This window comes from Cannabis sativa, chromosome X (assembly GCF_029168945.1).
Source record: "Cannabis sativa cultivar Pink pepper isolate KNU-18-1 chromosome X, ASM2916894v1, whole genome shotgun sequence".
Taxonomy (NCBI): domain Eukaryota; kingdom Viridiplantae; phylum Streptophyta; class Magnoliopsida; order Rosales; family Cannabaceae; genus Cannabis; species Cannabis sativa.
In genome coordinates, this window is record NC_083610.1 from 10,254,236 (window position 1) to 10,275,573 (window position 21,338).

Here is a 21,338-nt window from a genome sequence, read left to right on the forward strand (position 1 = left end):
CTTCTCCCTCTCCCTCTCCCTCTTACAAATCATGGACTAAGGTTGAGTTGGAAACAAATTAAAAATGGTTAATTAAGTCCCACAAGACTGCCCATGCAAAACTTTTTCTCCGTAAAAATAACTAATGTACGTATTTCATACTAAAAAACCTACTAGAAGAGAAAGTCTTTCTCTTCCACTTTTTTTATCTTTCTCTATTGCTTACATCCACAAAGATAGAAAATAATATCCATTCTATTTCCTTCCACATCTTGAGCATTATTCAAAAAACTCAACCACTATGCCAATATTAACAAAGTTAAAAGGGAGTAATTACAGAAATACACAAATTAAAGATAATTAATTATTCTGAAACAACTTTTTTAATGATGAGATTTGGATTCTTAATGTTGATAAACCTTTAATTAATGGAGAGAGAGAGAGAGAGAGAGAGAGAGAGAGAGAGAGAGAGAGAGAGAGAGAGAGAGAGAGAGAGAGAGAGAGGAGGGGGACAACTGAAAAAGGTTTCACAGTAATAATAATGATTTTCATAATATAGGGTACCCCTAATTGGTATCACTTATGACCTCTAATATCACAGAAAGCATGAGGGCATCTAAAGTAGGACCAACTGCTACACCAAATAATTAAATGAATTTCAGCGATAAAAAATAATGAGAAATTTTAAATTTTTACAAAAGAAGAAATCTTTCAAAAAGAGCAGCCATCACATCAGATTATTAAAAATGCCATGCGTTTTAAAAAATAAAAGAAGCATTTTTACTGGGCTGTTGTTTTTTTACACGGCCGTTGAGAAACTTGAAATTAAATTTCATACCTTAAACAATATAGTTTATAGGAAAAGGATTAAGATTAATAATGATAGACCGACCAGTCAATGCAGTTATATGGAACTAGCCTAATAGTCTCACGCCACAGCCCCCACTATCCACTAAAGATAAACAACCATCGGCCCCTCACTCTAACAAAGGAAAATTTTAAGAAAATAAAATTAAAAAAGGAAAAGGACGAGAGAGAATTTCGACCACATAAATGGACATAAGGGGCCAGTCAAACAATAGTTGCAGATTTGCAGCATAGGTTGGACCTATTTTTGTCCAAAGCAAGCTACCTAATTATCACCTTTGGAATCACAACAAAGAACAGCTAATATGGAAAATGCCACCATTATAATTTGTAAGAATAACTTATTGGGGTGGAAGTGGACCCAAATTTCTATACATTGATTTTCTTTTCCCCATATAAAGATTTTAAAATTCCATTAAAAAAAATATATTCCTATAATCTTTTCAGCCTAGAGACTAGAGTACACCTGTGTCTACAACAATGCGATTCTCACATAAGCTCCTCGGTCTGTAACAATCCAGGATAGACAAATGATATTATCTGTTTCAAGGACTTAACTGAGGATTTCAGGAAAGCGTGTCCTTCAGTTGCTGCAAAACAATGAACCAAGAAAAATGAGAAATATAATGATAGATAAGGAATTAAACTTGTCAATGGAAAGAAGAGAATTTACCTCTTAACAACTTCTTCACTCCCTTAGAAAAATCTTCAACACGTCCTAGCACGGGTCTCATGCCACATATCTGTAGAACGCAAAGTTCCAAGTACAAGGCCATCTCCATTATCTGTAGTAATAAGCAACACGCATTCTGTATTTCTTTTTTAATCTGGTTCAATTTGTTGGCTTCGCATAGCTCGGCAACAATGCTGATTGCTTGATCCTGCATTGTGTACAACAAAGGGTGTTAAACTATTCAACCTTAAGTTCAAAGCTTCAAGTACATCCAAAGGGTTATAACAGTACATGTGTTAAGAATTAAGACAGGAATGCTACCTGTAAGCCGTGTAAAATACCAGGCATTGGAAGCTCAGGAAAATGAGCGAGATCCACATAACCTACCTCCTCTGCCCTTCTAGCGGCACCATCAACTTGCAAACATAGAAATTTCAATAGTAGAAATGAAATTCTATATATCTCTAGAGAAACAACATCAGAGAAGTACGTTTGTGCAGCATGATTAGCACTTTCGGCTGGTTGACTTCTGATTATGAGAGATGTTGAAGTTGTAGAAACAGCTGAAAATTTTGGTCTCGAGACACAACCAAGAGGTGAAAGGGCAAACCATCCATTTTTGCTGTTCATAAATGACGGCTTATTGCAGTTATCAAACTCCTCTTTTAGGACAGGAGGACATAAGAGTGGCGCATTGATACTGGAAGAGTCTCCTAGACGTTGAGATCCTTTGCTAATGAAGGCTAAAAGATGGATACTTTGTTCTCTCAATTGGGAATCCATTTCTTTGATGGCCTTAACCCACGATTTCCAGTGTCTTGCAAGAACACACATTAACATGATAGTATGCTCAGTTTCCTTGAGAGCTGATAGAGAAATTTCTGTTCTTTGAGTCCTAGGTCTTTTTTTGTCATGATCATCAAAAGGAAAGTCTGGTGCACTGAGATAATAAGAAATAATATACCCTTTCTCTGAGAATAAGTACGGTATCACATTGTCTAAAATATCTCTACATGAAGGACTGTCTCCTAAGGACTCAACCATAGCTGTAATGACAGCCAAAGCAAGGCCCCAAACTTGTTGAGGCTTCTCCAACTTGTCAGTTGAGATAGACAAAGGTCTACCATCCATGTACTCTGTAAACAAAAATCTCAAGGATGAGAGAAAACCATAATTAACAAGCATCTCAGCACCTTCCCTAACACGAGCAAGGGTCAAAAAGAACTTCATAACAACAGGGACAGATGAAAAGGAACTCTTGTCCTGAAGTTTCAAAATAACATCGTTCAGCTGGAGGTGAGACTGTATAACGGGGAACCATGAGTTGGGTGTCAAGAAATTTCTTAGTATCAAGTCAACAGTTGTCAGGGAGAGGGTGCAGTGATCAGCAATGACTATACAGTTGCAAAGAATGGGTAGTAGTCCCAGACACACATTAGAAATTTTAGCCATGTCCTCAACAGATTCCTTATCTATCATGCCACCAAAATGTGAACTGAGACAACAAAACTCCACTGTCGAGAGAAGCAATACAAGTAAAAGCTTAATTGTTATGTTAACCTCAGTAGCTGATGGCCTGAAGTCACACAGTACCCGAAGGCCAGAACCTGCTGTTTTCAACAAATGTACACAAACAGAGAAGTTGAGGCTTTTATGTGCAGATCGCAAAAGATGGAGAAGCAGTTCTGATTGGGCTGAAAGAAAATGAAATGTGTCTTCAGAGCCACTGCCTCTATATGGAGCTAATGATTCCACAGTGTCCCTGAAGCACTTGCATATGTGATCTATACATGTTCGAATAAGTTCATTAGAGATCCCTCCCAATGTGGCATTTTTCTCCTGCAATAACAGAAAATAAGTCATATGCTTAAAAAAATTATGGGTTCTAAAATGAATCAAATAATAAAACTATACACAATATAAAACCCAAGGGAGCAATGCCAGGTGGCATACTTGAAATTGCTACCACACAGGGAAAAGATGTATTATTGCACACAACAAACATTTACATTTTCAGGTTTAGGTTTAGGGGCCTCAACCCAAAAAACATCTCCGGTTCAGGTCCATAATTACTGAAACATCAGTTTAAAGATGGGGACATTTGAGTAAGAACAGCATTTAAAATGAGATACTTTTAGGGTAGATCCCATCTACGCTCGTATCTCATTTAAAGGATAAAAGTAATAGAATACGAAGCTCAAACAGGTGCTAAACTCTAGAACTTTATTGCCGAAATATAAAGTAATTATAAACAGTGATGCATACATGTATTCTCAGTCAATTATGCCAATGCAGTACTGATTAGTGTTGACTAATGTACAGAAATTACTGTAGAATCCTTAACCAATGCAAAGAAATATCACAAAACTTTCAGTTACTACAAACTTCAGTAGATTATGAATCTACATGAATTAATTTCAAAGCAGATAAAAGTAAAAACACTAATTCAACCACCACCGAAATATCCCTAACTTTTAAGAATGCAATTACAGCAGCTACAGACCCTAATTTCACTTTAGACATGCAACAAGACAATCAGACTGATAACTCACATCATTCTCATAGATGGTTAAGACAGTTATTAATGATTTCAATGCAGCAAGCTTTGAATTTCTAAGCAACACCGTTGAATTTGCCCACATCATCTGAGACAGCATTCTTTTTGTGATCTCTTTAGATGTTTTCCACTTCAAATAGTCCCAAAGATCTGACCCCAAATCAGCCCGTACACGCTCGGGATCAAACAAGTACACATCTTTGTAAGTTATAAGAAAGTCATTGTCATACTTATGTTGGTAATTGTGCATAACTTTTGAATCAACCAGGTATTCAGAAAGTTCTTTAAATGGCCCAGCGCTAATTTCACGACCCTCAAGCTCTCCTTCAAGATGATAATAAAGATCATTAAGTATCAAATTATTTAGTTCCTTCCCTTCACTGAAACAAGAAAATGATTAAGCATATAAGCATCTCATATATAAAAGTAAATAAAGTGTACAAAAATTATGAACATGTATGTGCAAATCTAGATTAAAAAAAAATGCATGATTGTGGCAATGGTTAGAAAAATATACAGGGGTTAGAAGCGAGACAAGGTGTGGAAACATTTTTTACTGGCAATGAAGTATATGAATTATAAAAAAAAAGAGATTGCATATCATGTGGTAAAACATGTGAATATCATAGCATACAATACATAAAGTAGATCTAGGCCCACTCATTCTCTCTTACAGTGCTGACCCAACTGGGGCCAAGTAGCACTGCTCCAACCATATCCAGAACCTTTCTAAGGGGGTTTTCACAGAACTAATTCTGTAACTGCAATGATTAAAATCCTAGTAAATGATTGCCAAGGATTTATCACCAATTCCCAACTCGTTAAAAAAGCACACTTTGAACACCGAGTCAAAAATAACAAGGACAGATTACCTATAACCACTCTGTGAATATTGGGCTAACAATTCAGAGAAAGCAGGATGACTTCTAAGCTGCAAAATAGGGAAGAAAGAAAAAACATAGATATTATGGAACCTAAAAATTTCGAAAAACTGAAAGAGTTAACATTTTATGATTATAATTAAAATAAGCCCTCAAAGAGCTTAATACTTCACAACTAATTTTGGACAGCATGGCTGAAGTATTTATCTAAACTATCTACACCGGTCATAACAGGGGAACAGCAAACCTTTTTAGACATGGTGCTGATCTTCTGAAGTATTGATACAGATAAGCTTCCAGTATCACCAGCAGTTACTTTCTCAATCAAATGCACTGTAACTAAACTGGCAGAAACCTGCAAAGATTTACTAGATAAATTTATTAAAATGCCAATAATCACATTAAAGGATCCATCTAAACTTAAAATCATCTCCAAACATATAGTCGCAACAAGTCTCCAATGTACATTTTTAAAAGAGTTTTTGGCGGCTTAACTCTCTAAACTATCATTTTTAACCCTCCAAATTCAAATTTTGGTGGTAAAACTTTCCGAACTACTGAGCCATTAGCAAATTTAAGATAGCATCCATTTACCACAGTTAAGTGCTAACATAGACTGCTTATGTGTATACTTACACGTGGCACATTCCTATTGGTACACCTAATATTATTATTCAAATTTAAATGATAATACAAAGTTATAAAATTATAAATATACATAAATAAATAAAATAAAATGAAAACAAACAAACAAACAAATTAAAAATTAGATATTAAAAGAAAACAAAAACTAAAAAAGAAAAAACAAGCTGTGTTTTCTCGAGGACCCATCTCTTTCACCCTCTCTCTTCCACCTCCCTCACTCATCTCTGTCGGATAGCCACCCCCGCCCGCCGTCGCCGCCGCTAAACCAGTCGCTCCTCTTCTATCTCTCTCACACTCTCCTTCTCTCTCTCTTTCATTATTTCTTTCTCTCCCTCTTTTTCTCTCTCCCATTATATCTTTCTCTCATTCTCACGAGATTTGCATCCCAGATCTGAAAGGACCATCAATGTTGATTGTTCTCGATCTCATTATTTGCTTGTTCAGTTTTCAGGTTGGTGACTTGCTGAGGATGGCGATGAAGACGATGACGGCCGTCGTGACCTCGGCGAGAGCTCCGTCATTGGACTAGATCAAGATGAGTTTTAGTGTGTTATCAATTTCTACCTGAAATTTCCGTAAGAGAGGGACGTTGCGAGCATCAAGGAGCCCACACAAGTTCAATTTGTCTCGATAACCAAACAAATTTTGTTATTGTGTAAGCTTACATTGTGATTTAGATGATGAGTAGTGAGTTCAAAATTAAATAGGTTTAGTGTAACTAGGGTTATTATTATTATTGCTGTTTTATTTATTTAGTAAAAGAGAAAAAGAATATGGAAAATAATGAATTAAAGAAAAACAATTTTTTTTTAATTTTTCTAATTTTGAAATTATTTTTATAATTTTTAAATAATAATATTAGGTGTACCAATAAGAATGTACCATGTGTACAAGAATATACACATACGCAGTCCATATTAGCACTTAACTGTGGTAAATGAATGACACCTAAAATTTGCTAACGGTTGAGTAGTTCGGAAGGTTTTACCACTAAAATTTGAATTTAAAGGGTTAAATGCAAGTGAAATGATAGTTCAAAGGATTTAGCCGCCAAAAACTCTATTTAAAAATAGATGATCAAGTAAAAAGCAAAAGGGGTTAATATCGTTACCTCTGCATGATAAAATGATTTGTTATCATAGTCATAAGTAGTAAGTAACTTGATTAGATTAACCAAGACAGAACCGTGACACCATGTTGATAAAACATCTCTATGATCATATAGATTTGCAGCTTTTGATTTATCAGTGCTTCCCTTTGACTCAGGTACTTGTTTTTTTTGTGACTCCACCTGTGACAACTTTTTTTGCAGAAACATGTCATATGCCATTATTTCCATTATGGAAGATTGACATTGATATCTGTATGCCTGATTTAGAGCTTCCATCTCAGTCAGGCTATCAGGCAAAGAATCCGGAGAAGTTAGTGGAACACATTTTGACAATTGCTTCCAGAACTTCTCAGAGCTTTTCAACCTCGCCAATATATTGATATATTGGGCCGCCCTTTCCCACAATGCCTTTAAAAAGTTGAGCACATTAAGCAGCACAAAGGGTTTGCTGTAATAAAGAATAAACCAATCAAAATATGTAACAAAATAGTTAAAAAGCAACCCGGCAAAATTGAAGGATAAACCAGGCTAAGGATGTCTCTAGAAGAACTTACTTATTGATATGACTATCAGAATTTACAATATAACAAAGTACTGCATCTACAAGACTTGAATCTTTAGACTCTACTGCCCCAGAGGAAACCTCAATTGCTGGCAGCTTCCCACCACCAGCATTACTTGCTTGGACGTCCATATTCTCTTTATTGGCAAATACAGCAATAAAAAAAGCAGGCTGAATAGAGCAGAAGGTTCAACATAAACAGTTAATCAGAAAATCCGAAAAAAGAACAACTGAAAATTACCCAAGAGCGATTCACCTATTGACAGCAGAAAACAGATACACATGTCAAAAAGTAACACTGCACACCTGATAACGAGCAGCAGCAGTGAAAAGATTGACAGTAGCAACAAATAAGTCTTCATTTTCTTCAGATTGCTCGAGTAGAATAAAGCTTACAGAATCTTTCAGATCAGTAACCTAAATGGTGTATTAATAAAAAATATTAAATTAGAAACAATGACTCTGTCATTTAAATATAAAAATTAAAGATCAGTAAAGAAAATGCAGATTCAAACATGCTAAACCTGTTTATCATCCAAACCAAAGCTGCTTGCAGAAAAATATGCTGGCAAGAAATCTGCTGTCATCAACAGCATTGAAAGTACTTTAGTTGCGCCAATCTGTATACCCTGCATGGATAAGCTAGAACTCCTTAGTAAAAATTTCCAACAATGTAGGTATAGCCACTGTTTACATACAATCATAAAACTAAAAATGGAATCAAAAGCATACGGTACAGGCAAGATTTCCATTTTACATGCATAGACCTTCACTTTTTAGTATCCCCACCAATTGAGGTCAAGCACGATGGAACAAATAACAAAATAAGACAACTGCACACACACACAATGTAAGTCTTCCTCAATCAGCAGAAAATTACTACTAGTGATTTTCACAGAATCAATGAAGTTTACTTACGTTAAGAAACAATGATTTCCGTTCGTGTTAAAAGCAAAATTTGATTCCAACAAAAAAGATACACACCAAAACCCTTCTTTTAATATCTACTGTCCAATGGAATAGTGTGATTCAAGTTTATATTGCTTTCCTGTAGCTAGGCAGAGGAAGCCTAGTTCAATCTTCTTCCTCTTTAATAAAAAATCATAGTTTCATTATTAAAGATAGAAACAAATATATATATATATATATATATATATATAATGAAAAAAGAGAAAGAGGTCAATTGTCTTAGACTAATCCCTCCCCCGTTATGTTATTGAAAACCTATATATATAATATACAAATACATACACACTCCACAAAATGTTGGTGATGAATAGTATGGGTCATAAACTGAAAAGATCAAACTACCACAATGGAAAAAGAACACCAAAAAAGTAAAAGAATCTTCAAGTGTTGTATTTGAATGAATAACTAGCAGAGAAGTTCCCCTCAGATAAGAGGAAAAAACATTGTATGAAAAAAACTTCCAGTTCAAGCACCAAGAGAATACTTACAGGATTGCGAAAATAAGATACCAAGGAGACAACAGCAGCAACTACAGATATTGGTTTTGTTGCAGATGACAATACTGATTGAAGAAAGATGGGGAGGCTGGAAGATGTATCCTGAAAAGTAAAAGAACAGGACATCATCTCTTACAATTACAAAGAGAGACTTATGTAAAAAAATGTACATAATCACCTAATCAACCAAAATCATAAGAGAGAATCCTATAAACAAATGTGCATTTTGCAGATTAAGACAAACAAAATTTTCATTTTCTGGTCCTAAACAAATAGTAGGTAAAAATATCAGAATATAATTACTCTTCTTTGCAACAAAGAAGGTTACTAATATGCTTTACAGTATACCCAAGAGTAACTCAAATGTTTAGCATGTAGTTTGCTTCCAGAATGGCTGAGATTCAAATCCCCCCATGAGCACTTCTCATAGCAATTGTTATAGTTTCACACACCTGTTAATACTGTAAAGTAAGGTGGAAAACCCGGTTTCAAAATTGGGCCTGCTAAGCAGGTCTGTGGGTTTTTCATCATATATCAATAGCACCAAGAATTGTAACACCTGTGTTACTAATTTCCAACTTGGTCAAAGAATAGAAAGTAACTCTTTGTTTAATTAACAATGTACCTTGGGAAATTTGGCAAGCACATTATATAGAATCTCCAAAACAGACGATATAGCAAGTGATAAACCTTCAATTTCCATAACATCAAAGAGACGGCTAACATGAAGTTTCTGCGAGACGGAGGGAAAAATACAAGACAAAAGAAGAACAAGATTACAGAAAGTATAAAGCTCAAATTAGTGAAGAAAACAAAATTAAATAGCAGACTCTGACCAAATAGAATCAGCATTCAGACCTCCAACGCTTGTGAAGTCGTGCAAACAATCCGAAAAAGAGTACTATGGATTGAAGAATCAGAAAGTAACATGTCCCAGATGACCCCAACCAGCTTTCCAGAGTATGATGTCATCGCAATGCCTTTTTTAATCAGTTCAAGCACCTAAAATATTTTTTGAAAAAAGGAGAGAAAATCAGATTGACCTGTCAAGCACAACCTGCCATAGAATATTAACCTCCAATGTGTAGAAGTAGAACTATATAAAACTTGCAAATCAAATAAAGACAACTATAAATTATAAATAATGGATAAAATTGAATTTATTATCTTCAATAATATATCATTTTTTAAAAAACAAGTTAAATAATCTAACTGCATTATGTTTTCTATACTATTGAGGGACAAAGATAATAATAAAAAAAAAAGGGATGGAAAGAGAGAACCAATTAGAATTCAATGGTAAAACTCAAGGTATACCTTCAATGTTATTCTCCAGCGACTATGTTTCACCTTGAATTTCCAATATTCATGGTTTACAAGGACATACTGCAGAGAAAAAACAACTAATGCAAGAACAGTGTCATTCTCAAATCCCGTTTCCATCAGCTGCATTGTGAAATCCAGCACTGCAACATTTTACATGGCACATCACAACATGTACTACTTTGGTGTCCACACAATATAAAGCATCATTGACCTGATCACATGAAACATTAATTGCATACTCCTACACATACCTGCTGTAGTTAAGAAGCAGTTATTCTCATTCTGCTCACAGTCAATCAATAGCATTGTTGCCAATTTTCCAGAAAGCAACCACGATCCGCTAGAAAAATAAGGTAATATACTTAGACCACAATCTCCATTTTATAACACAGATTTTACGTTTACCAAGACAAAGGATACACATACTGAAAATAACATATATCATCTGCCACTCACAGGGAGCAAAAACTAAGAATTTTTAACCAGATAGAAAAATCTATGAAAATACAAAAGAAACAACACACAATTGGGAACCAATGGAGAAATTAAATGTACTGATTAAATAACATGGAAATAACTAAACTACTGAACTGCCTGAAGTAGAATTAACAAAAAAATGCAAATTTCAGAAAATGGATAAAATAAAGAATAACGTAAATATTGAACTGTTGAACTTCCTGAAATGAGGAACAACAATTGAAATAAAAAAAAATGTAATAATACAGGTTCATTTCACATTATGCATTAGACCACTATACAGAAAAATATGTCGAAGTCAATAAACAAAACTTTTTTTTTTCAAGTCAACATGCAAATTGATGGCATACATCCAGTTCAGAATGGAAATGCACATTCAAATCATAGAACTTAAGGCCTTACCTCAAGGAATTATTAGAGCCAGTATCAAGAATATTTGTATTTAAAGCCACATCAAATAAATTTGCCTTTACAGCTGCTGCAGCAATGTATGAAGGGCAACTGACCAAAAAACAAAAAACAAAAACATATTCATTCATTGTAAAAGTCACCATAATCAGAAGCAAGGCCTCTGGCAAGCAAACTATTTAAGTATATGCCAAGAGGCCCAGAAAATAATTTAAAGCCACGAAGTTCCATGGTTTGTAGCATTCACATCCCTACAGCCTTACTGAAACAATTGCATCAGTAAATCATATGAAACAAGCTGGTGGAAAAATACAGCTACATCTCTATAACAAGCAAAAAAAATCGCCAAAATCAAATGACATGGTTATGATGCTCTTAGTGACCTTTTTTTATATTTGTTTGATCTTAAATCAAACAATGTTCTAGATGAACTTAACTACTATCCTTCCACAGTGAGCATTATGTTTTTAATTACAGTCATTGGTAAAACAGCTAGCATATGGTGTTCACTTTAAAATGCTCAATCAAATTCGCCCCGAACTTCATGCAAAAAAGAGTTATATATAAGTTCTACAGCTAAAATGAGATTAAATGAAAAAGAGGAGAAAATACAACATAAAAAGAAAGAAAAAGCAGTAATATATGAACTAGTTTACCATTTCAACATCTTTGCCAAGATGTTGACACCTATGGCCATTATAGCAGCACTACCAGGATTAGGAGATAATTTCCTGACCAGAGTGCAGATGATCTCAACAACCCTGGGCAAAAGATAAGAGAGAAGAACATTAACGTAGCAAGAAACTAACATAACACAGTACATAGGAAAAAAAAAACAGTACTTACCACACTCGACTTTCCAATTGCCCACTCAAAGCAGTTTCTTGAGCATGAAATGAGTTGCCAATGTCCATTAAAGCAAAACACACAGCCTAGAGCAAAAAGGAAAAAATATAAATAAAAAAGCAAGGTAAACTAAGAAATTTATACAAAATAAATAAATAAATCAAACAAGCCTATCAAGAAAAGGAACTCTTGATAAAATATTAATCAAAACACAACATATTGAAGATTCCCATTTGTGTCAATTCCAAAGAGCAGAAAATAGTTAACAGACCTTAATCCCTACATACGGTAAAATAAAATCCAAAAGAAAATGCATGAACAACCAAGAAGTAAACTAATCACATGTCACAAGTTTTAACAAAAATCCAGTAGGGAACAAGTAAATTAAGAAACACTGGATTTTATCACCTCATTAGAAGATATCATCTGATTAAGAAGATCAAGAGTAAGTAGAGCTTCCTCATTGCCATCCAAATAAAGCCCCTGGGCTAGACGCAGCAGCAGGACAAGCACCCCAGAATGTGTATACTGGACCAAAGATGCATCCATTAGCACAAAAAAGAGTAACATTAAAAGCTCAGGATAAATATTCATTAGATTAGAACGTGCGTAAGTTCCTGATCCCTCAAAAGTAGTTTCCTATCATCATGAATCATAGCACTCAAAATTATCTAAGCTATGTTTTATCCAGGGTGTACCCTACAAAAGAACAAGACACAATTTGTCCATAATTCGTCATCAATAAGACAATTTTTCCATTTATTGATTTCACTTTCATTTTAAAAAGGATTGCCAATAAATCTTCATCAGCAACAATCTACCAACTTCCAAAGACAGAATGCATTCTTACTACAAATGTATAAGATAAGAGCACAAACAAGTGGAGGAAAAGATTTCTTTCGTACCACATTGAATATGTTTCCACCATGCCAAATTTGACACATTTCCACGATACCAAATTCAATACTCATTCAGTAGAAAACACAAAAATACATATCATCTCATTAAAAACCAGCATTTGATGCTAGAAGAAAGAAATAGAAAAACAGATTAGAGAATGCAGTTGCACCATTACCTCCCATCGTACAAGTGCAGTATTTGGACCAATTAATTTCAAAATATGTCCACGAGTGCTACTAGGGATCAGCAGACCTTCAATACCAGGGACATGCAATGGAGCACGTGTTTCAACAATTTGGGATGTGGCATCCACCAAGGAATCATCTGTAATCTCAAACAAGGATGAAATGCCCACTGACTTATCAAGAAAGTTATACCTGTTCACATGAAGGACACAAAATTTGCAAGAATTACGTGACAATTGAATAAGAAGACACATCTTTATATTATTTCAAAAGTATCAAAAACCATTAGTACAAACATTACCAAAAGAAAACCAATTGATGAACCAATCTAATCAAAACCAATGAGATTACTAGAAAAAGCTAATAAAGGAACTTACACACATTCTGCTGGCCAAGTTCCTTCAGATAGGGATGATAAGAGGCGAATAAGTTCCACAATCCGAAAGGGGAATTCACCTTCTAGGCTACAAAGAAGACACCGAATAGGACCATCAACAAAACTTTCTCTGTCCCAAAACTGAATGCAAAGTGATTCCTGAAAAATTAAAGAGCATCAACATCCAATTAGAAACTACGAAGGAAAAGAAAAATATCAAATTTAATAGTATCACCAATGAAAATTCAACAAAATAATCAATGAATGACCCTGAAACACAATCATCATGCAGCCAAACCTCTCCCCGGTAAACTTTGCAGAGAATATCCAGTATCAAATTAAGAGTACTGTCTTCCAGCTGCAACATAGACAACAGAAAATATTAAAACAAACTAAAATAAACACCTTCAGCTCATTCAAGATAATTAAAGTAACTACCTGAATATTGATCTCATAAGATGCAATAAATGCAGAAATAAATGTTCTCAATACACCTCGATAACCAGCAACAGGTCCCTAAGGAAAGAAACAAAGTAAAAAAAATATCAGACTTCAAACTAATATCAAACTGCTTAATAGAAACTCAAGTGAGGAACTAAGGTTGTGTTTGGTTGGGAGGAATGAAAACATATGGATAGGAATGGAAATAGGAATGAAATAAAATTTAAATGCATAAAAAAAAATTAAATTTTTTCTCATATTGCATTAGAATAGTCTTTCCTTCCATTTCAAAATAAAATAGTCATTCCACTAAAATGATGGAAAAATCATTCCATTGGAATGACATTCCAATATTATAAAATGCAACTAAAAAAAGGAATGAAATGAAATTTGATTCCTTTCCATTTCATTACCTCCAACCAAACGCAACTTAAGAGAGAGATTTCTCATATTAGGTAACTAACACAGTTCAACTAACTAAGCAGAAACTAGAAAGACTAAGATAACTTACATCTGACTCATTTAATAAGTAACTCTCAAGGATCTCAAGAAAAGATCTCAGTGAAGCAGCTTCAAAAGCTTGACGAACATAGCTAATATGATCAATCTCCTGCCAGAAACAGTGTTAATTAAATATTGTAACAGTATAGTGCAGAGGGGAAAAGAAGCCAAGAAGAGCATACCATTAGAACATTGTTTTCTTCTTTTCCTGGAAGTGATGAAATCAGACAAAGAAACACTGCCCATGTTAGAATTAGTGGGCCTGCTTCCTTAGTTTCAAAAGCATTAAGACTTGACACTATCGTATCCATCTCTTGGACATCAATCAAGGAAAAATGAGAAGAAACCTCCCTGAAGAATAGTGCGTGCATTTTACATTAAAGGAAGAACAGGTGAAAAAGAGATGGATAGTATTACTTTTATCACTTCATATAGTTATAGATGTGTCCATTAAATTGAACATAAATTTTCTACTTTATTTCTAAAGATCCAATACAGATAGAACAGTACTATCACAAAAACATTGAAGGTGAAACTAATGATCAGCAGAACACCTGAAAGGAGTTTCATCATGGACCATCTGTAAAAGATTTTCCAAGTCCAGAGTTTCTATTAGGACAAGTAACAGTTGGATCTTTGCTTGATAAGAAGACTGTATTGCTTCAGTTGAAACTTCCAGCTTTCTTAAGTTATATGACCCGGACAAAATTCCCTGGTGAAAGAAAGTTTGGAGCAATGATTAAGAATAGAAAAGCTTTAAGAAGCACTTCCAATACAAGAATGACAAAGTACCTTGAAAAGTGAGCACAATGTTTTCCACCTCTGACCGTTGCAAATACAAAATGACTCATAATAAGTGAGGAAAAGAATGTCCAAAACCAAATAGTCTTCAATCAGCGTCTCCTCAGCCCACAAGGTGAAGAGGTCAACATCCTATGAAAATTTTCACAGGAAACTTAGTGTTAAAAACCTTAACTAAGATAACAACAAAAATGATATGAACAGGAAATTATGCATGTTTCAGACCTGGCTGCAACAACCAGTGGCACCATTTGAAATTAAATTTAATCTGGGATAGGATAATGAAATATCACCCCAGTAATCTCAATAACTATCTCATAATTTTCTCAAATCTCACAATATGGTAGCCTTCTGCCACAGTTAGTAAAAATCTTTCACAACCCATGTTTTAAAACCAATTTCATTTGAGGCGTGAAGAAAGGTAGTAAAACTTGTTGGATTTCAAAACCAACTTATGCATAGGTTTTGATTGGGGGGAACCTTTTTTCTCCCCTGTTTTATCACTTAACTTGGGCTTAAAAAATGGTTTATGTTTTTATTATATTTTTGTGGGCCACTAGGCTTGAAACAATAGAAAATTAAGAGAACTAAAAGCAACTAGTAAGACAGTAAAATAAAAACAAAATACAGAATTGTAGACTTTTATATTATGTCTAGTTTTATCCTAGGCTACTAAAATATTACAGTTTTTGCTTTCTTATTATGTGACTTCTATAAACTAAGGTTAAGCTTTAAATCTCATCATTGATTATTAATTTTATATTTTTAAAATTTATGATTTTGAATGGTAAAGACTTACGCCTCAATCCTATGTTTTGATTTGATTAAAGAGATCACATTTGATCCCAATATAGATTTTTTCAAACCTTGCGCAGTACCAATGATAAGAAATTATAACCGACCGCCATGTTAAAAAAACTGAAACCGAAACCGACCGCCAAATTCGGTGATGACGTGGAACCGAAAATTCGGTTACGGTCTGGTCGGTTTCGGTTTTTATGAACACCCCTAGCCTAAACTTACCTAGGAAATTTAAGAATCTAAATAACATAGTATAAGCAAATGCTCTTTCTAAAATTACTACTCGTGAAAATCCAATTATTGCAAATATTGTAGTGTTAGACAAAGAGCCTAAATAAAAAATAAATAAATAAGCAAATTGTTGCAAGAGATGGCATCCTAGAAGCTAGAACTAAGGTACATATAGTAAATTATGACAGAACTTCACCAAAGTTTCAGTGGCCTAAATTTACCAAGGACATTTAAGAATAAAAATAACATAGTAACATTTTCAAAACCACAAACACATATGCTACAAAAAGGAGTTCTTGAAGAGTCAAGAATAAAGTTTATCCACCAAACACAAATTCATTATTGAAAGTTAATTAGTATAAGTTTGAAGACATGCTACAAAGAAGAGTTCTTAAAGTGAAGAATAAAGTTTATCCACCAAACACAGATTATTGAAAGTAAATTAGTGTAAGTTTGGAAAAGTGACACCTGAAGCTTATGTTTCAAGGCTTCATTTGTATCATTTTATTCATCATGTTGTAAGAAACTAAAATGGTGAAAATACATCTTTTCTTTTCATAATAAATATACCATTTGGGCAGGGTGACTAGAAGATAGAAGCTCTTGGAGAACAGAGACTAGTTTTTCTTCTAAACCATCAGAAATCAGGTTTAATGCCTCCTTCCATATATCGGCATCTTTTCGAGAGCCGTTTCCTAGAGATACTGCATAAAAATATGAGTTTAAAAAGTAGTGTTTAAGTTAAGCTGTAGAGGGTCTAGCACTAGTTGAAGACACCCAAAAGAAAAAATAAGTCTCTAAAGATAACAGCTGAGAACTTAATAATTAAATCACTCATCATTTATAACAAACTTACAAGCGTGCATGAGAATCCTCCTGGTACACTTCAGCAGGCATTGTCGTTCAATGTAGTATTGTAGCAATGCCTAACACCAAATAAACAAAAAAAAAAAAAACAAAACAAAACATAAAAAGTAATGCAATTTCATGAGAGGAAAAATCCATTCCATTCACAGAGAAAATTTTCCTTAGAAGAGAAGAGTCGAAGCCCCATTCCGCTAGACAGGATTTGAAAATGAATTTGATAAAATAGAAAGGAAAAAAAAAAAAAAACAACTAACCACGTGAGGAAACTCTTGAACTATAGAGTCGAGAACTACATTGTACTTCTCGAAAGATCTTTCGACGAGGATATAAGACTGAACCTCATCTAGACACTGTAACAGGAAAAAACTAATTAATCAGATTGTACATAAAAAGAAAAATGATCATAATAATAACTCATTTACATTATTAAAAACTTATATTTTAGAAGAGTCAAACACAAACCCAGAAACACACTTATTTTAGAGTAAAATGCGGGAGGAAGAAGTTGAAGGAAGGAAAGGGATGAGGGATAATTGGAAGGATTTAGGCAGGGTGGTTGTGTCCAAGGATTTAGTAGGGAAAGATGTGATTAAAACTGCAATGTAGAACTTACCAACAAGGGACTAATTTGCAAAGCTTTATCTTTCAATTCAGGCTGAATTTTCAGCTGGTGTGACCCAATTTTTAGTTGCTGAGAATTCAAAGCCTCCCTGGACTTCTCATTTGGAGGTTTGAAGCAAGAAACGGTGTCGACAAACCAATAGTGATTGTCCTTCAACTTCTTCACCTAAAAAAGAAAAAGAACGAAAAAAGAGAGCAGCAACCAAGTTGACCACAGTTAGAACTTACAAGAGAATGAAAATGAGAAAGATAACGAAATGAGAGAGTTACCAGAGAAGGTGGAAGATCAGAGGAGGGAGAGGCTTGTTCAATTTCAGTGAGGAGTAGAGAGAAAGGATCCCACCAAAGAGAGGGGTCGACAGACTTAGGGTTCGCCATGGATGGGTCTTGAAAAGCTTCGAAAAGGTAAAGCCCTCTCTAGTCTCTGCTCACTTCAACAAGGGTTTTTATTTCTATGGGTTTCGCGCTTCCGCGCCTCTTGTACGAAGTTTTGTCAAGGAAAACGGTAACAAAGAGAGGGTTTTATCAAACCGCACAAACAGTCCGCACCGCATCACACTGCATAAAAAATACTGTTGATTTTGCTTTTAGCCAACGTCAGTGGGTCAATTATTAAGCAATTAGAAATGTAATAAAAATAGAACAAAAACCAATAAACGATAAAAAAAACACTAGATTTTGAAGAGGTTCGGTCCCTTTAATACGGTAATAGTCTACTCCCCTTTGATTGTATTAATTTGAGAACAACGAACACAGTGTTTTCTCTCTCAAATCTCTTACAATGAAATCTTTGAGTAATTCTCTTAGATCTCTCTCTAAAACGATTCTTTCGATCCCTTTTTCAGTGAAGCTAGATCACTATTTATAGGGGCTTCATGCATGAGTGAAGGTTTCCCTTTTGCTTACAATATCTATAATAGAAAAGAACATTCATTACATAAATAGAATACACAAAATAGGGGATTGAGACAGCCTGGCGTATCCCTCTAACTCAATCCCATGATTGTGGGGATTGTCTTCGTGCTTAAACTACACGATATCATTCTGAAGTAGTCAAGTCCTGATGAATAGTTTGGAAAGCCTAACTTGCTCTATGTTCGGGTAGTCTGCCCTTTACCCTACTCGGGTAAGTAGACGTTATGCGTGCAGATGCGCTACATGAAGTCTGTTCAGGATATTCATCTCTGCCGAGATGCAAGGAATGCTGGACACGTGTCACCTGCATGTGCTGTCATGTCATAGTGCAAAAAATGGGATAACATTTGCCTCCCAAGTCTGCGCGGGACCTTTGAGGTCGCACGTGGACTTTACTCGCCCTGAATCCTTATTTGAACATGTGGCACGTGTTTGAAGCGTCTGTTGGCGATCCGATGTGACTCTGACCAAGGGTCTCTTCAATTTTCAGCTCATTAATGCTGATTGACATATACATCGAACCACGCTTAAAAATTAGCATATGTTTTAACAGTTACCATTCAGGTAATTGAGTGTTCCACGTACATTTTTGGGAGGAATTCGAGGCATTCAAATTTTAAAATGATAATTTTACCTCACTAATTAGCTTATAAATAGGGCAGTTAACGCAGATTTTTGTTAACTAAATTTGAGCTTCACAATAACGATTTCACACAGAAAAAATAAAAGCTATAAAAATGAAAGTATGAACACAAGGTTTTTTACGTGGTTTTGTAGTTAAAATTCTGCATAGTCCACGAGTCAATCTTATTCAAATTTCTGATTGTTTTCTCAGGACCTCTTTTGTATGAGTTTTTCTCCTCCCTTTTTTGATCTTACTTGCCACTATTTATAGTCATATAGTGAGTCGTTAATTACAAAGTTGACTGTAATCTTTTTACAACAATCATCCCCTAGAATCATGGGATTTGATTACATATCACGCTAAGTAAATGCAGTTTTTATTTAATATTCACACAGCTGTGAATATCCCGCTTTTATTGGACCAAAATGAACGCGTATTAAAGATATACGGTAACCTTATCTCATTGGGATGCCTCGTTGGGAATGGAGCTAAGTTAACTCTGATGGCGAGCCGGAGCTCGTCATATATCTTCTCGAGGTTCATATTGCTTTTATTTTAATTCTGACAACTACAGTTTCTGGTGTCGAGATGATCTTTCTCGCATGCATGCCCTCTTACAACGAGATGGATGCCTCGCTTATCTATCACTTTGATTCACCCATCTGCTTATACTTAGTTTGTATATTGTGTACTATACGCTAAGTATTTCTGTTGTCATTATATCTCATCCATGCGACGAGGTTAATGCCTCGTCTTGCACACTTGCAGCTACATGGTTTCTCATCGAGGCACAAGTCAACAATTAGTACATTTTTATCTCGCATAAGACTGTTCAGCAAATAAATTATAAACATACTCTGCAAATTGTGCTTTTAACGAGTTATTCCACGTCAAGTGTAATTGCAATTACGTGTTTGAGTTCTTTATTCTTCCCAGCTTGACACGTGTCTTCCTCTGATGTGCTCGCAGAATTTTGGGTATAACAAGGGCTAAAATCCCTAATCAACCACTTTTAGCCATTTTTATTTTTGAAGAATCAGAGCAAGAAATCCTTTCCTCTCAAATCCTTTGAAGAATCCCTAGGAAACATCGATCAGTATCATCCGAGCAACTCTAAAGCTTCAAACAGTGAGTAAGTTCTTCGTTTCTTTCCTCTTTTATGCTTGAATATTTGATTTTTTGGGTTTCCATTGTAAAAAACTTGATAGTTCTTGAACTTGTTCTAGGAAAACCATAGAAAACTTAGGTTTAGGAATGTGAGATCTTGACTATGCTTACCCATGTTGCTTGATTATGAATGTGCTTTGATTTTAATTCCACGGTATTAACATTCACTTACCCATTCGGGGCTTAGTGAAAATCAACCCTTAATTCGTGATTTTGAAATTCTAGATTGTAAACCTCAATACCATGCAAAATTTCTATTTTTGATTTCTTGACTGGACCTGGTCGGTATAACCAATCTATTTGTGTTCGTTATCCCAGCCAAACACTCATCTTGTGTCCTACCTTTTGTAGATGAACTCTGGTGAGTTTTGGGGAAGCGAACATCGAATCGACCAGGATCTTTTCCAACTTTTGTGCAAGGATCATCATCGTCTTTGTGCTAGTCTGTCCTCATCTAGTGATGGTCTTTCCAATTCAAGCTTTGAAGATTGGGAGATAAGCAGCGAGCACACACCTTCTCCAGAACCCAAAGTGCAACACCATTTTTACCCCAGCCAGATCGAAGGTGAAGGCTACGGACGTTTCATTTGGGAGCTCAGGAAGGGGTGGAGGCGATATTTACCGTTCAGTTGGACATATATTGTCCGACCAAATATAGTTGATACCTTACCCATAGGCCGTCCAAATTCTACTGCTGCAGGTACGCCCATTGCTACTTTCGTTGTAACTATTGCCAGACATATCGATCAGGCTTCGTCTAGGAATAGGATGATGGCTCGCACTAAACAGACAGTGCGAAAGTCTTCTCTAACTGACCCACACGTAGCTCGGCTTGCCACAATGTTGAGTGCAGAGTAGGCCCGACCTGCTGCTGAGGAGGAAGACATTGAGGGGGACGCTGAAGTCCAAGAAATGGATGATCAGGGCGAGGTCCGTCCTGATTCTCCTTCTGAAGTTAAGGAGGAAGGTGCAACTCGGAGGTTACCCTTTGGTGGCTTCAATGAGGACGGACAACCTGTGTCCGAGGCCGGTAATTTCCTGGAGGCCACTAAAGATTACGTTACTGAGGAATACACCGAGGTCGTTTCTCAGAGAAGACAAGGTGCAGC

The 21,338-nt window shown here is 35.3% G+C and overlaps 1 protein-coding gene across 1 annotated transcript; it reads right to left on the bottom strand.

The window, feature by feature from the left end:
* Nucleotides 1-688: 688 nt before the first annotated feature.
* On the bottom strand, nt 689-18,018 carry LOC115704421 (uncharacterized). Its single transcript, XM_030631629.2, has 32 exons — nt 17,793-18,018; nt 17,515-17,688; nt 17,156-17,251; nt 16,891-16,960; nt 16,605-16,738; nt 14,994-15,134; nt 14,756-14,913; nt 14,384-14,552; nt 14,212-14,310; nt 13,698-13,775; nt 13,558-13,617; nt 13,261-13,418; nt 12,874-13,075; nt 12,207-12,326; nt 11,799-11,884; nt 11,609-11,713; nt 10,947-11,045; nt 10,319-10,407; nt 10,059-10,207; nt 9,600-9,743; nt 9,367-9,474; nt 8,733-8,843; nt 7,800-7,904; nt 7,582-7,692; nt 7,268-7,446; nt 6,714-7,161; nt 5,205-5,312; nt 4,949-5,007; nt 4,072-4,456; nt 1,841-3,358; nt 1,520-1,727; nt 689-1,436 (listed from the first exon to the last, which is right to left on the bottom strand). The coding sequence occupies exons 1-32, from the start codon at nt 17,898-17,900 to the stop codon at nt 1,336-1,338; spliced, it is 5,880 nt and encodes a 1,959-aa protein (XP_030487489.2). The 5' UTR covers nt 17,901-18,018; the 3' UTR covers nt 689-1,335.
* Between the last annotated feature and the right edge of the window lie 3,320 nt (nt 18,019-21,338).

Bases quoted from the DNA above. Each gene is read 5' to 3' on its own strand.
- LOC115704421 (XM_030631629.2), bottom strand. From the start codon at position 17,900: ATGGCGAACCCTAAGTCTGTCGACCCCTCTCTTTGGTGGGATCCTTTC. The intron at 9,475-9,599 runs GTCTGAATGCTG...TCCGTCTCGCAG, and splicing joins CGACTTCACAAGCGTTGGAG to AAACTTCATGTTAGCCGTCT. The intron at 3,359-4,071 runs GTGAGTTATCAG...CTGTTATTGCAG, and splicing joins TAACCATCTATGAGAATGAT to GAGAAAAATGCCACATTGGG.